The sequence below is a fragment of the Mastacembelus armatus genome, chromosome 8 (genome assembly GCF_900324485.2).
Source record: "Mastacembelus armatus chromosome 8, fMasArm1.2, whole genome shotgun sequence".
Taxonomy (NCBI): Eukaryota; Metazoa; Chordata; class Actinopteri; order Synbranchiformes; family Mastacembelidae; genus Mastacembelus; species Mastacembelus armatus.
This window is the reverse complement of record NC_046640.1, coordinates 10,733,585-10,747,978: the sequence shown is the minus strand read 5'-3', so window position 1 is coordinate 10,747,978 and position 14,394 is coordinate 10,733,585. Positions and strand designations below refer to the sequence as shown.

The 14,394-nt window shown below is 40.1% G+C and overlaps 2 protein-coding genes across 3 annotated transcripts; both read left to right on the top strand.

The window, feature by feature from the left end:
• Window positions 1–634: 634 nt before the first annotated feature.
• On the top strand, window positions 635–9,402 carry stard3 (StAR related lipid transfer domain containing 3). 2 transcript variants are annotated; one of them, XM_026324724.1, is made up of 15 exons: window positions 635–727; window positions 1,826–2,064; window positions 2,209–2,286; window positions 2,573–2,650; window positions 2,760–2,813; window positions 3,210–3,327; window positions 3,412–3,513; window positions 3,635–3,690; window positions 3,797–3,889; window positions 4,843–4,905; window positions 6,268–6,363; window positions 6,472–6,551; window positions 6,695–6,799; window positions 6,919–7,012; window positions 7,282–9,402. In XM_026324724.1, exons 2-15 carry the CDS (start codon window positions 1,852–1,854, stop codon window positions 7,405–7,407), a joined length of 1,356 nt encoding a protein of 451 aa, XP_026180509.1. In that variant the 5' UTR covers window positions 635–727; window positions 1,826–1,851; the 3' UTR covers window positions 7,408–9,402. The 2 variants fall into 2 exon arrangements, with proteins under 2 accessions (XP_026180509.1, XP_026180510.1); XM_026324725.1 differs by having other exon boundaries at window positions 691–727; window positions 1,806–2,064.
• Window positions 7,499–12,189, top strand: LOC113140746 (melanoregulin). The gene is made up of 6 exons (XM_026324726.1): window positions 7,499–7,517; window positions 9,890–10,005; window positions 10,227–10,389; window positions 10,688–10,778; window positions 10,861–11,024; window positions 11,351–12,189. Exons 2-6 carry the CDS (start codon window positions 9,914–9,916, stop codon window positions 11,552–11,554), a joined length of 714 nt encoding a protein of 237 aa, XP_026180511.1. The 5' UTR covers window positions 7,499–7,517; window positions 9,890–9,913; the 3' UTR covers window positions 11,555–12,189.
• Window positions 12,190–14,394: the final 2,205 nt, after the last annotated feature.

Genomic DNA, 14,394 nt, shown 5'->3' with positions numbered 1-14,394 from the left:
AGTCCAAGTTGTGATGGTTGGGACATCTCCAAAATGAAAAAACATACTGATAACCCATTGACAATGATACATTTATACAGTTGCGCAAACCAGGGCATCCATCCATCCATCCATCACCCATTTTTCCTATTTAGGGTCACAGGGATCTGGTGGAGCCTATCCCAGCTCTCTTTGGGTGAAAGGCAGGGGTACACCCTGGACAGGTCACCAGTCCATCACAGGGCCAAACCAGGACATACTAACCTAAAATCACATACAACCTAAATATCAACTATTCTTTTATGTATTTATAACAAATTGAGATTGTTTTTAGTTATGATAAAATCAAGTTTAATCAATGTGTAGTCGTCAGTCCATGATGTGGGTCTCGCACTATAAGAGCCCAGCACAGTGTTGTTCTACTGGTTTCCTCTGAGGTTACAGTTATGAAATTATGTTGATTTTTTGGGTATTTGAGGCCCCCCCCCCCAACAAACATCTAAACAGATGTGTGACCACTGGAGGGCACTAAACACTCAAGAACTCATCGCGATACTCAACTTTACCAATATCGACCGAGACATGATACGACATCCGGTAGAGACTTTCAAAATAAAACGGTCAAACTTAGACGTCCTGACGCAATGTTGAAGGGGTCACGTGATGATGGTCCTTCGTTCTGACGTGATTCTTCTGTGAAAGGTCAAACCGGAAGATTGGCGAAGGCGGTGGTGATGCGGTAAATTAAGTGAGTTATGTTTTTTAACTGTGGGATTTATGAAATAACGAAAAGCGGGGTTACACTGACAGTATTGTCTTATTTAATAGCATTGTTCCCTGTAGCTAGGGTGCGACATTCGTGTGTGTATTTGTTGGTTTTCATTGTGTAAATAAAAGTTACTTGGTAAGTTAGCCTGTGTAGGCTAACAGAAGTAGCTAGCTAGCCAACAACACTCGGTGGCTCTTGGTTAGTTTTTTTTTTCGTTTATTCAGTGTTTAGGACTAAACTAACGACGTTTGGCTCTGGTCGCTATATCTGGTAACTAGTTTCTGTCTCGTTTATCAACAGCGGTAGGTTAGCTCGTTGTCTTTTATGACACATGTAACTCAAACCCCATTAGATGTTTGTTTTTCAGCAGCTATGACGGGAGGAGAGAAGAGTGGCATGAGGTCTGACACCACTAAGACTAGATTTAATTAGCAGATATGTCCAGAAGTTGGTGAATGCGGCTTTGTAACCCTGGGTTAATCGATGAACAGGGTGATATTTGTTGCAACTTGTGATTCACCGCTATAACAAATGGTCCATTAGTGAAACTGATGAAAATCTGATGCTAGAAATGTTTCAGGATTAAGCTGTTCAAGCTGTTTAGCTGTAATTAAATATGTTCTTTTTAGAAAAACACATCGTGTTTGTTACTGAGTCTGCTGCAGTATCTGCGTAGTCCAGTCTGGTTTAACACCCAGTGGCCTGTGGTTAATTCACCAAACATTTTCAGCTATGTTGCCCTGACAAAGGCAAGTAAACTAATATCCTGAAGAAATGTTTGGAAACACGTCTTAATCTAGATTGAACAGTGACAGTGATGGTTGTCGATCGTTTTCATTATCACTAAATGGTATAGTAACGTTATGTGTTAATCTTCAGGCAATATTTGAGCTGTGCTTAAACCAGTTCTGTTGGTGGAAATGAATTATTTCAGCTTTAAAAGGTTTATTATAATATTTGGGGTTTTGTAGCCTTTTTATGCCTGTTATTCCCATTTTTGTTAAATAAAAATGGGAAGGTTACTCTAAATATCACTTCTGATATTTATATTTGATAGCTTTCTCTTCCTTATTGCAGGGAAGGTTCCCTGTCTCACAGCAGGAATGCCAGGTGGAGAGTATGGGGAATTCGGGGGCAGTCTCCCCGCCATCGCCTCCCTGAATGCTTCGTACTCTACGTCTCTGTCTATCCCTTCCCCGTACCTGATTGTACCACCTGCAAAGCGCAAGGCCATTTCTGATGTCCGTCGCACCTTTTGTCTCTTTGTGACATTCGACCTGCTCTTCATCTCACTTCTCTGGATTATTGAGCTGAATGTGAGTTTTCAATTAGATCGAACAGACAGAGGGGCTGCTATTTTAGAGAAATGGTTTTTGTTTTGTTCACTCTTTTTTTGCGATGGCAACAATGCTTAAGACTTACACTGTCACTGATGTGGACTTTGCTCTGTTTTCCTAAAGATCTCCAGCACAATCTGGGAGAGTTTAGAAAATGAGGTCGTCCGTTACAACTTCAGGTCCTCTTTCTTTGACATATTTGTAAGTGGGTCAATCTAAGTCTTGCACATTTAATTAGATTCTAATGTAGAGTAATGAATTTCTGGTCATATCTTTTTGTGGGTAATCCTGATCATGTTTAGAAAGCTTTCACCTTTAACTGACCTGATGTGAGAAATAGATACAAGACTAAACCCTCCGATTGGGCCGACCTGCATGTATTTACACAAGAGGAGAAAATATTAGCAAGGTCAACATGTCTGTAACATGTGGTAACTTTGAATGCCTGAGGTCATTTTCCCTTTCTGTTTCCTTGCTGTTGTCACAGCTCCTGGCCGTGTTTCGTTTTCTTTGTCTACAGCTGGGTTATGCAGCTTTTCGGTTGAAGCATTGGTGGGTTATTGCAGTAAGTGGACTCAGTCACATTAAAACACATGCTGATAAAATATTGTAAAATGTTACAGTTTTAGTGCTGGACATGAAAGAAAATGCATCAAATCCTCCTTTCTTTACAGATTACCACTTTAGTGACTACTGTCTTCCTTGTTCCTAAGGTCATCAAATCTGATGTAAGTGTGACCCCTTAACAGTTGGGCCGTGTGTAAACATGTCTTTGTGGTGCAGGCTAATCGCTTCAAACCACTTCAGCTTTCTTACTTCTGCTTTTATTCCAGTAAAGTACAGTCTGATCAGATGACAGGATGGCAAGAGATTTTATGATTTTAGTGTTTTATGCACTGCAGGGAGTCAAAGACGCATTCAGTTCTGGAGTTTTATCTCAGCTGGTATCAACTCTTTTATGTCAAATGCTTTTTTAAAGCTAAATAAACTTTTTATATTCAGCTACAGCAAAGAAAACTGACACTCAATAGAACTACTACTTCTGTTGAGGAAGTTATAATACTACTTCTGGTCTTTTCAATATCATACAATCTCAGCATGACATGTGGCTTGTCTGTACACAGCTCCTGTCCCAGAATGCCTTTGGCTATGTGTTACCCATCACCTCATTTGTCGTGGCCTGGCTCGAGACCTGGTTCCTTGACTTTAAGGTGCTCACTCAGGAGGCAGAAGAGGAAAGAGGTAGGGGGGGAAGCTAATCATGACTCAGCAAAAATCTTCCTCCCCCTCTTCTTATTTTTAACTGTTTACCCTCTTTGGCCTTAGCCTACCTAGCAGCGGTGAATGCAGCCTGCGAACGTGCCCCCATGATCTACCCCCGCGCTGTTTCAGATGGACAGTTCTACTCACCACCTGAATCTGTCGCAGGTTTCATGATTTTAGAGTGTTTGTTTAGTCAGCCTCATCGTCTTAGTGCATTCATTCGCTTTAGTATGTACATTTCCCATTTAGGCTACAAACTGAATTTTGGCCCTGAACTTGTCTGCAGGCTCTGAAGAAGATCTGGATGAGGAGGGTCTTGGCCGCAGAGCTGTCACTGCTCAGGTACCTGCTTCAGTTTGAGAATTATCATTATACTCAGCTGTGATACAAGTGTTTCTTCACCTAACGACGACTCTGACTCTTTCTGTCTTCACTTGTCTCATTCCAGGAGAAGGAGTATGTCAGACAGGGTCGGGAGGCCATGTCAGTGGTAGAACAGATCCTTGCCCAAGAGGAGAACTGGAAATTTGAGAAAAACAATGTAAGTGACCTTATTTAACTTCAGTTGTGTTTACTCTAACCTTGTGATATGCAGGTTTGTATTTACAAATCACCACCAATACAGCGCCCTAACTTTTTATTTTCAATTGGGAGTCTGTGATCTCTGTGTATGGCCTAATGACATCTGACCCCTGGGTTTCTGCATTTGCATCTGGCTGAGAACTGACAACAATGCCAGTCTGATCACCTCCAAAAGTGGTCTCCCTCCTCCAATCTCACTTATTACACCTGACATTAATGTATTTTTTCTTTGTAACCTGATAAAGATATGTATACAGAATGTGTTTTAATGGCATGAGTTAATATACAAAGAACACTTTCAGTAATTGCAGCACAGTTTGTTACCTCTTACAGGCTCTAAGCTAAATGACTCGTGTTTGATTATATATTAGACATATACACCTCTGATCCATATTGTTGTCTACACTAAAAAATAAACACATCATGCATAACAGTATGTCCACCAGAATCCATTGTTGATTTTTTTCAATTGTAAAATGTTATGTTTAGTTGTTTATAAAAAAACAAATGGAAATCAAAGTAGTTTTAATATTAATAATAAATGGATTTCTCAAAAAATCTGTATGAGTTAGGTTAGACTGTGTTTTGAATCTAAATTCAGTTTAGTAGCTTGTTTTAAGAAGAATAAATAAAAGATGAGCAATTAAAGATGGATGTTCAGAGTACAAAAACTGTTTACATTGTGGATACCGAAACCCAGTTCCAGTCATACGACATTGTTCACTGCAGGCATAGTTTCAGTTTGTTTGTAGTTCAACTTGTTTTTTGTTTTGTTTTTTCTGAACCTGAAATTTGAATAAATAAAATATATAGATATGATATAAAGATTTTCCCACCTAAGTATTTTGAGTCAAGTTTTTTGTGAAGTGAAAGTGAAAGCATTGTGGTGCTAATTTGTGTGTTTCATGTCAGGACATGGGAGACTCTGTCTACACTCTGGAAATTCCCTTCCATGGAAAGACTTTCATTCTGAAGGTACAGCAATCCTTTGTTTACTGCGAAAATGTCTCTTACCAAAACTCCAGTAGACTCATAATTTTGTACTTACTCATCATGTTTAAGCATTCATATAGTAAGTTACATTTTATATTTTTGGAAAAGATTTTATATGACCCAGTGTCCCTGGTTAAGGAATAAGCAGGTATAGATAATGGATGTATTTTATATAAATAACAGATTTTTTTCTTCTGTCCTCTATTATTGTAGCTGTCACAGTAAATTGCAGATCAGACGTTCACAGTTATTTTCAGTTTTTGAAGCTGCCATAACAAATTAAGTACACTTTGCAGCTGATGGACGTGTATGCATTTGAACAAGAGCTATAGGGTGTAGTGTTAAAATAATTGAGACTAATGGGGTGTTAAATCTTAAGGAGACATCCTGGTGCAGGCTCAGTAGCTTCAGAGGAAGTGGAATCACATTGCAAGTTCCTACTGCATGTGTAATTTCTTCTTAAGAATTCAGAGGAAACTGCTCCATGACTGAAGGCTGTTTGAGAGGCTCCTTTTCAGTGGCTTACAGTTGGAATTTGTGGTGTTTTTTCTGTAAAATGATACGGCGTGATCACAGTTAGCACTTATTTTAGATACATTTTTTGCCCTGTTTAAAAGGCCTCTGTTGATAGACTTATTTTGCTGCGTGTAACATCTATTAATTTCTGTCTGTTTTTTTGTTTGTTTTTTTCCTGTGAGAAACAGAGCTGTTAAAACATGCACACACAGAGTATGAACAAAAGAGAGAATAAACAAAGGCCTCTACACTTTAAGTGTATGATGAACTTCCCTAATATGGAGTCATGAAAGCATGAGTAATTAACGTGTTTGATACTGGGCCAGATTGATATGGTTTCTGCAGCTGCTCCTTTTCCATGACATAAGTGAATCAACTGCAGCTCTTCTTGTTTTTGTTCCTCTATAGATACAGACAAAGCAACATAGATTATTGAAAGTTTTAGTATAGGTCTGGGTAATTCAACGATGCAGTTACAGCAAGTACATCACCATATTATGTAAGTTATGGTACTTGTAATCAGGCATGTGCAAATTACTGTCCCAGAATAATCTGCATAAACAATTGCCCGAAAGTCCAGTGACAGAACAGTGGACTCCTTGTTAAAAAACAGAAGAAAATATAACGAATTGGGGTTTCCCAGTAGAACAATTGGTTTAACATTGGTTTGATTTATTAGAGATGGGGAGCATACGCTTGAGGCCAGTGTGACATCAGTAGTTTTCTTTTGTTTTGTTTATGTTTATATAGCATCACCACAATGAATAATGCCAAGACCCATGACTGTTGACATACTTGGATTTGAGGTGTGTTCATGTTTCTGCTCAGGCCTTTATGCAGTGTCCTGCTGAGCTTGTGTATCAGGAAGTCATTTTGCAACCAGAGAAGATGGTCCAGTGGAACAGAACTGTTTCTGCTTGCCAGGTGACAAATTGGACAAAACTTCTACTCATCCTGTTATTTGAACCTTTTTCGTTGTTCAGGTCATGTTGTTACTAAAGGTCTGATGGGGCTTTTTGCCTTTCTCCTCAGATCCTTCAGAGGGTTGACGATAATACCTTAGTATCATATGATGTCTCTGCTGGAGCAGCAGGTGGAGTTGTGTCTGCCAGGTACATCAGCACCACACACGCAATATGTTACTTCTTTGTATTTGTAATTTTTTTTTTTTAAAAATCCCTCTTGTATTTCCATCACTCTACATGCCAGAAATACAGACATTTGGTTGACTGATTTATTTATTTTCTTACTTTAGGGATTTTGTCAATGTTCGGCGGGTGGAACGCAAACGAGACTGCTACCTGTCTGCTGGCATGGCAACCGACCATGATGCCAAACCTCCAAGCGGTCGATACGTGAGGTTAGACCATGTCTGTCTTAGCTCCTCATCACTGATCCAGTAAATTAGAGCATCATATTAGTTTGATAAAAGTGCTGTTTGTTTAAGTTCTTCTCTTCCACATTTACTGCCACCCCCAGAGGAGAGAACGGTCCAGGAGGATTTGTGGTCCTCAAGTCCAGCAGTAACCCATCCGTCTGCACCTTCATCTGGGTCCTTAACACGGACTTGAAGGTGAGCGCATGCATGCCACTAGCACTGCACTCGCAATTTTTATTGTTCCTTTTAGCAGTTGGAAAATCTGTGTTTAGAGAAGTGGGTGATGACAATCAGAGTTTTAAACATGACTCAGTCTGTAATGATGCTTCAATCTATATATATATATATAAATAACAAGCTTCAGCATATGAATTGTAAAAATCATTGACACTATATTACAATAATATTATATAACAGTAAAAGGGCACTGTTTCTGTAAATACTCATGCTTTTTGTTTCCTCAGGGCCGTCTGCCCCGCTACCTCATCCACCAGAGTCTGGCTGCCACCATGTTTGAGTTTATGTCCCATTTACGCCAACGTATTGCTGAGCTCCGGCCCGCTCACCGCTCTCACCACCATCACTGTTAAAGCAGGAGAGACATCCATGCCACAGCTGTTTGGGAGGTTTCACTACTGTTTTGGTTTTTGTTTCCTGTAAACCCATAAAATGGGCATAGCAGAAACCATGTGATGCAAAGGTGAATGGATGTGCTCCAGAAACTTAAGACTATACTTCTAAGCATGGGAAATGTGAGACATGTGACACCACATTCACCACATTTTAGCTACACAGGAAGAGAAGTAATTCTAGCAGTTTTTTTTTTTTTTAACACTTTTTTTTGAGTGGACCTGTTATTCCTTTGCCCCATACAATGCAAACTGTTTCCTGAAGGCATCTTGTCAACTTCTCTGAAACCAGAAAACTTGGATGAAAATAGAAAACTGCAGTGGTCGATCACGTTTGTCACAAAAGAGCTGATGCAATGGCATGACTGAAGCAGCTAATTCACTGAGCCTTATCTTACTGTACACATGAACTATTAATTTGCTGCTTTTTCTTTTTAGTTTTGATTGTTTATTGCAAGTGCTTAAATATGATTTCTGCACTTTCTTTTCCTTAACTTCACTGTGACAGATTCACCACCAGAGGGAGACACCACTGGGCCATCTGAAGAAAACCTGTTTGACACCATCCCCATTCCCAGTGTTCAAAAATTTGTCGGTTAATATTAATCAGCTGTTACTGAGGGGTTTTAACTACTCCTTTTGTTTGTTTGCTTGTTTTTTTTTTTTTTTTTTTGGCACTTTCAGGTTTAGCAGGAGGTCAAAACAAGAGTCAGTCAGTAGGCTGTTAGTCAAGTTTTAACAAGCTCAGTTAAGAAAAAAGATGATATCCTTAAATTAATTAAGATGCTGTACAATTACTGAGGCTGTCTTGTGCCAAAACCTCAAGTGACCTAAAACAAGTAAACAAGCTGAGCTAATTATGTGTCATCAGAAGTTATTACTGATCTGATTTCCATGAACTGGCCTTCCAGATGTGGCTCTGACTGAGGTTTTTCTGTTGTTTCTTGCATTACGTTCTACTTAATCATTTATAAATGTCACTTTCAGCTTCCAAGTGTGACTTCTGTTCAGTGTTAACCTCACAGAAATCGTGACTTATAATTGCAAATGTAATGAAAACTTGTAAAAGCCTGTGGTCTGGTCATTGGTTCATGTTACTGTGGAGTTGAACCAAAGAGCAAACTGTTCTTCCATGTGTTTAGCAGTCTTGAGAAAAGGCACAAAACAACTTTGTTCACACTTTGAAGAAGCATATTTATGTGTGACCATTTACCACATTACAGACACAACATGAACACATAGACTTGAGGCGATTCGCTTTTTATGCCCAGGTATTTGTGGGAGGTGCCATCAGAATCCTAAATTGAGATTTAGCTTGGTGACATGTCAGGATTGATTTTAGCACTCACTGTACAGAAGCAATGTCAAATGAAAGTAAATAACAATGTGGTGCCTTTATTACAGTAACCATACATGCCATGCCTTTTCTTTTGCTTTGTATCTATTTTACACTGCAGCTCATACTTTCATCAAAGGTATACTGTATGCATATGAAGACTGCTAACAACACTTTGGTTACTGTTTTCTTTAATGATAGTTTTGAGTTTGTCTTCAGATCATTTATCATACATGTTAGTTTATAGCCGTCACAACTGACCAACCATTTTTTCTGAGTCTTAACCAGTATCTTATAAATAAATCTGTGATCTCGTGACGGTTTGGCTCATTTAAATCCAACCTATTCATTAGAATTAACCTTTGGTGTATATTTTGTACTGTAAATCCTAATGTCAAACTGGTAATTTATGTGATAATTTTGTTTTTTTCCCCACTTACACCAAATGATCCTGAAAGACTCTTATTTAAGTAGTAATGACAGTAGGTTCTACCCATTTATTTACCAGCATTGGGTCCTGGGGGTGTTTATGTTCTGAAAAAAGCACCGTGTGACTTGATTCTATGCTGCATGTTTATTAGCTTTTGCAAAAAGCTCAAAACTAAAATCTACCAAATTAGGCTGGCTTCTGTAGTCTCCTCTTTGTGATCATTGTTCCCCTATAAATCATAATAATCCTTAAAACAATACAGTCATGGTAAATTGGATATTGGTAATGGATGTAATTAGACTGCTGTTGATGTGTTGTCCTCAGGGCAAAACACAGTGCTGAGGACAAGAGATGGACCAGCTCACATGATTGTGCTGTGACTGTTTTCTGAGGCTATGGGTGTGTGAATATGTGTGCTGGATGAGAGAGGGAGCATCTCACTGCTCTCATTGTCCTCCATGTACGGCTGATGAGAAGCTCCAGTCCTTGGGCTCCCATCTGCCTGAGTTTCTCTACCCAGACGGGCTCTGGGCAGTGGTTTGGAAGACAAGTCTCTCCTGGATGTGGAGCAACAGCAGGGTCTTGAAAAATGGGAAGCTGAAACTGCAGGGGATCAGTGATCTTTGAACTTTTAACATTTTTGTCCCATTGTTCTTTCTGATTGTTTTTTTGACAAGAAGCTTGAAAGCAGTCTTTAAGAGATGGGTTCAGCCTTAAAGATGTTCTGCTTGCAGTTCTGCTGCTGCTGCTGCATTAATGACGATGATGATGATGAAAAGCAACCTTTAATACCGTAAGATGCATTAGAGTTTTTCATATCATTCCACTTTAATACAGTACTGTTAATGTCATATTCTGCACACCTAATTTATAGTTAACATCTAGAGAGGAATATATTCCAAAGAAAATATCTTTTATAGTGTCAGTGATTGTGATTGTTGTGTGGGTACAGTCGCTCTTGGGTGAATGTAATAATTGGTTTTTGGTGCTTGTGTATGTTGGCTGGCCACACAGTCCTGATCCTTTGGAGTATTTAAACCGTGAAGTCCAAAAGCGTCGTGATGAAGAGACCAACTTGTGGAGTGAGCCAGGAGACCCCAGCCACTCAGAGAGACCTGACGACCGGGCCCTTTACGCCCTGCTGCAGGCCAGGAACAAGACGCGCATGGGATCCACGGTATGTGAGGGAAGAAGAGACATCAGATCTTGTTTTGAGGCTTTGTTCTCCAGGCGATGCTAACTGGTGCAAAAAAACAGCACTACAGTTTATTTACATTAGGCACAAAAGTGTAAACTAAGTGCAAAAGACAGAAAACAAGTCATGATAAAGTCTATAAAATTATTACCTGTCACTCAAAACAGCTGTAGGTCAGCAGGACAGTGATCAAATTATCCACTCACAAGGAAATGGACAATAAATAAAACTGAACTAAAGGAAAATCACTTTTAATTTCTTTGTCCTTTTTTGTGTTTAGGGCTATCGCCGTCTGAGTGTCGACATCGAGGCCATGAGAGATACCCGCAGAGAAGTCAGAGACAAGTGGAAGACCATCTTGGAAAACCTAGGTAAAGCTGGACAGATGTGATGAGAGAGACAGTGTCACCCACATATACAGAGTACCCAGAAATGGTTTGCCTTTTTGTCCAGGTTTCATGGCAGAGGCAGACACTCTGCTGACAGTGTCTGCTGGTGGCTCACATGAGCGCATGCGTAACGCCCCAGCAGCACGTGACCTTCTTCAGACGCTGCACAATGAGACCTCCATCTTCGACAGCAGAGCTCCACCACCGGAGAGATATATCTTCATCCTGGTGAGAGCAGGGGCTTGTCAGAGGAAGCTACAGTTATACTGAACTTTGAAGTCATACTAATCTCAAGTGAGATGTTTCTTGCTGTGATCTGGAGCATAGAGTGGAAAAAAAAAAGAAACACCCACTCATAAAACCTGACTTTTTTAAATATTCAAAAAAAAAATCCAGGTTTTTCTACAGTAGGGTCACAGCCAAGAAAAGGACTTAGGTTTATACAATGAGGCCCAGCAGTGCAATTTAAAACAATGTCTCTGTAACAGAAAAACATTCTAATGAAAACTGCATTCACAATTTCCTTGATTCATTTTCCTTCTTCCTCTTCACAGGATCGTCTCTTGTATCTAGACATAGCTGAAGATTTTCTGGCAAAGGCAAGGCGTTTTTATCCTCCAAAGGATGATTCTGACGAGGAGACACCAGGCCTTTCCATAAACCTACCACTGCTGCTGGCCAGGGTAGAGGCCATGAAAGGGGGAGGAGATGAAGATGAGAGTGAAAGAGATGATGGAAACTTGAGTGACAGATCTTAAGATCTATTGGTTGCAGTAACTATACGTAGAAGGCAGGGGGCAGTAGTCATCAACCCTGGAGACCTGGATGACAGAATTTTATCTAACTTCAAGTGTCTCTTGCTCCCTGCAGTTTTGCTGCTGCCACTTGTAAAGTTTTAAGCTAAAGAATTTCTCCTTTCTCCCCACATTGCACTGCTTTGATCTCACTCTGTTTTCCCTGGTTGAAATCTAAAAGGAGTGTAGCAGATTTACAGGTGAATGTTACAGAGTTATATCAAGTTTCTGGCCTGTTCATTGTTCAGCTCTTGTGAACCTTCAGGGTAGTAATGTTCCTTTGAGCAGAGCCTCTTTTGTCCTATGATTATCATCACTCATTCCTTTTAATCACATGATCAGTAGCAACATTGGGCAAAAAGAAGGCCTGGTAATCTAATGTCAGATTTACTTTAAAGCCTTTAGAAGAATGTGTGAGATTAGTAATTAAGTTTGCATTTGGCTTCAAATAGTGAGTACTGTATGTTGAACATTTGGAATGGTTTGTGAATTTCTGGTGATGTGGAAGTGTTGAGTAGTTCGAGAGGTTTGCTGAAAATCTGGAGGTTTGTGCGTATGTGTATCCTGTTGGACATGATGAAATAAAGTTGCAGCCTACAGCCTGTTTTGTGTACAATATCACATGTTAGGATGATGCCTTCTCTGGAGCTGGCTCATATGAAGTAATGTGAGTTTCCATTTACACAGAAACATTTTGCATGGGTTTTGGCAGTCTCAAACTAAAATAGAAGAAAGTCTTGTGAGTGCCACAGTACAGTGATTCCATGGAAACTGTAGCATGAGAGCAACATAAGTGGATCTTCAGTCTTTCCTATGCCCTCATGTGGCCTGCCACCTGTGTACCCAGTGCTGGCTTAGACTCTGATCCACAGACATAGCACAAATCCTGGTCTGGTGCGGCCTGTCCACCATCCCACCGTCCCGCTGAGACCAGACTGGGTTGCAAGATGGATGATATTTTGGTGATCAGCTGCTTGTTGTTGTTGTTGTTATGTAAGAGAGACACTGTGGTGAGCCAGGCACATGTTTGAACACGGCATCAGCCTGCTGGCTCACTGGCACACACAATACCAGTCCCACTCTGTGGTGTCATATGAAGCATTACGGTCAAGCTGAAGATTGTGTGCACGTATCTGCACAAGTTAACTCTGTTAGATTCCTCTTACTGCTAAGCAGGTGATTTGTGTCAGGCTGACCCGTGTAGGAAGGTTCATACTGTCCTCATAAATTCTCTCATCTGTCACAAGAAAGATCTGACTTTCTCAAATATGCACTCATAATATTTTTGCCTTATTTGCCACCTCCTGACAGGCATGGGCTTTATCCTGCAATTGCCCTTCTCCTTCCTCTCTCCCTCCCACCTCATCTCTCCTGGTGACAGCTCATTTAAATGTCACTTCCCAACAGCTGTGGCAGTGTTGTTATGCAACACAAAGTTCCCCGGGCCTGATCTGGTGCGGTTGGAGGGACGTGGACAAACGTGGGCGGTGTTTGATGTGTCAGGGCATCTCATCACTGGTCACCTTTACAGACCCTCCACGCCACTGGCTGCTGTAGAACAGCATGAACACCCCAAAACAGATAAGAGGTGAAAGCCATCTGATGTCCTCCTTCACTTTTAGCAGGTGAATAGCTTATATGAAAAGAGAAATTATTAGCGTCACGAGGTAAAAAACCTGATTGTGCCATATCAAGTCAGTTCTAAAAAAAAAAAAAACATGATCTCCACATTGTTAGACCTTAAATAGTTACTAAAGGCTTTCTGAAATGGAATTTCATAGTTGCCATGGTGTCATTATATGCCCGAATGTGTGACCCCAGGGACGCCTGCGGTGCTGTTGCTCTCTTTTCCCTCTCTGACAGTGAACAGTATTTAACATATTCAATATCACCCTACTGAGAAGTTGCAGAAATTACATTGAAATATTGTACTAGACAGGCAAAAGGAAAACAGCATTTAACTGTTGCATGACATGACACATACAGGACATAAAGAGTCAATGAAAAGGAACATGTTACCTCTCCTTATTTACCATTAATGAGTAATATGACATTTAATCAATGGTTTATATAAGAATATAATTATTTGTTTGCAGAGATAAGTATTTGTTTATGGATTTGCCAACAATTATAATCCCTGTGGGTGTCTGTTAGTGGAGGCTGGTGTATAAAAAAAGTCTCCATGTGGAAGTGCTGATTATTACCAGATACAAATAATTAATGAATAATTAAAATCTCCTTCTATCTTACAATTACAGCACAATGTGCTACAAACACATTAGCGTCTGTTTATATTTTCACATATATTTGTTTAGGCTTAAAAAAAGCATACAGTTTGGGATTGATCAGGCATCTTGTCATTGGGATAATGGTGCTGTTTGTGCTGTTTGTGCTGTGTCTGTGATATCTGAGATATGTTATTTGGTGATATCAGTTCCTGGTTGGATGGATGAGTCAGAGACAGAGACCGGTAGTAACATCACACCAACTGTCAGAGGTGAGCATCTGTGTGCTTATATGTGTGTGTGTGTGTGTGTGTGTGTTTCACGGCCTGTAACCTGAGTTGATTATGGCTTGCGTAGCGCTCTGTCACCGTGGTAATGAATCACAGGGGATGGAGCTTTTACTGCAACTGCGAGGCAACACGGTGAAATAGCATCTAATGAGGGGGTATGATGCTGTTACAAAACACAACTGTTGCATGAACTCCTCCTGCACTGTATTATTAAGAAAAAAATCTGGACCAGCTCACAGAATATGGCCAAACCACTACATGAAGTTTTCTTGCTTTTTCACCTTTTATC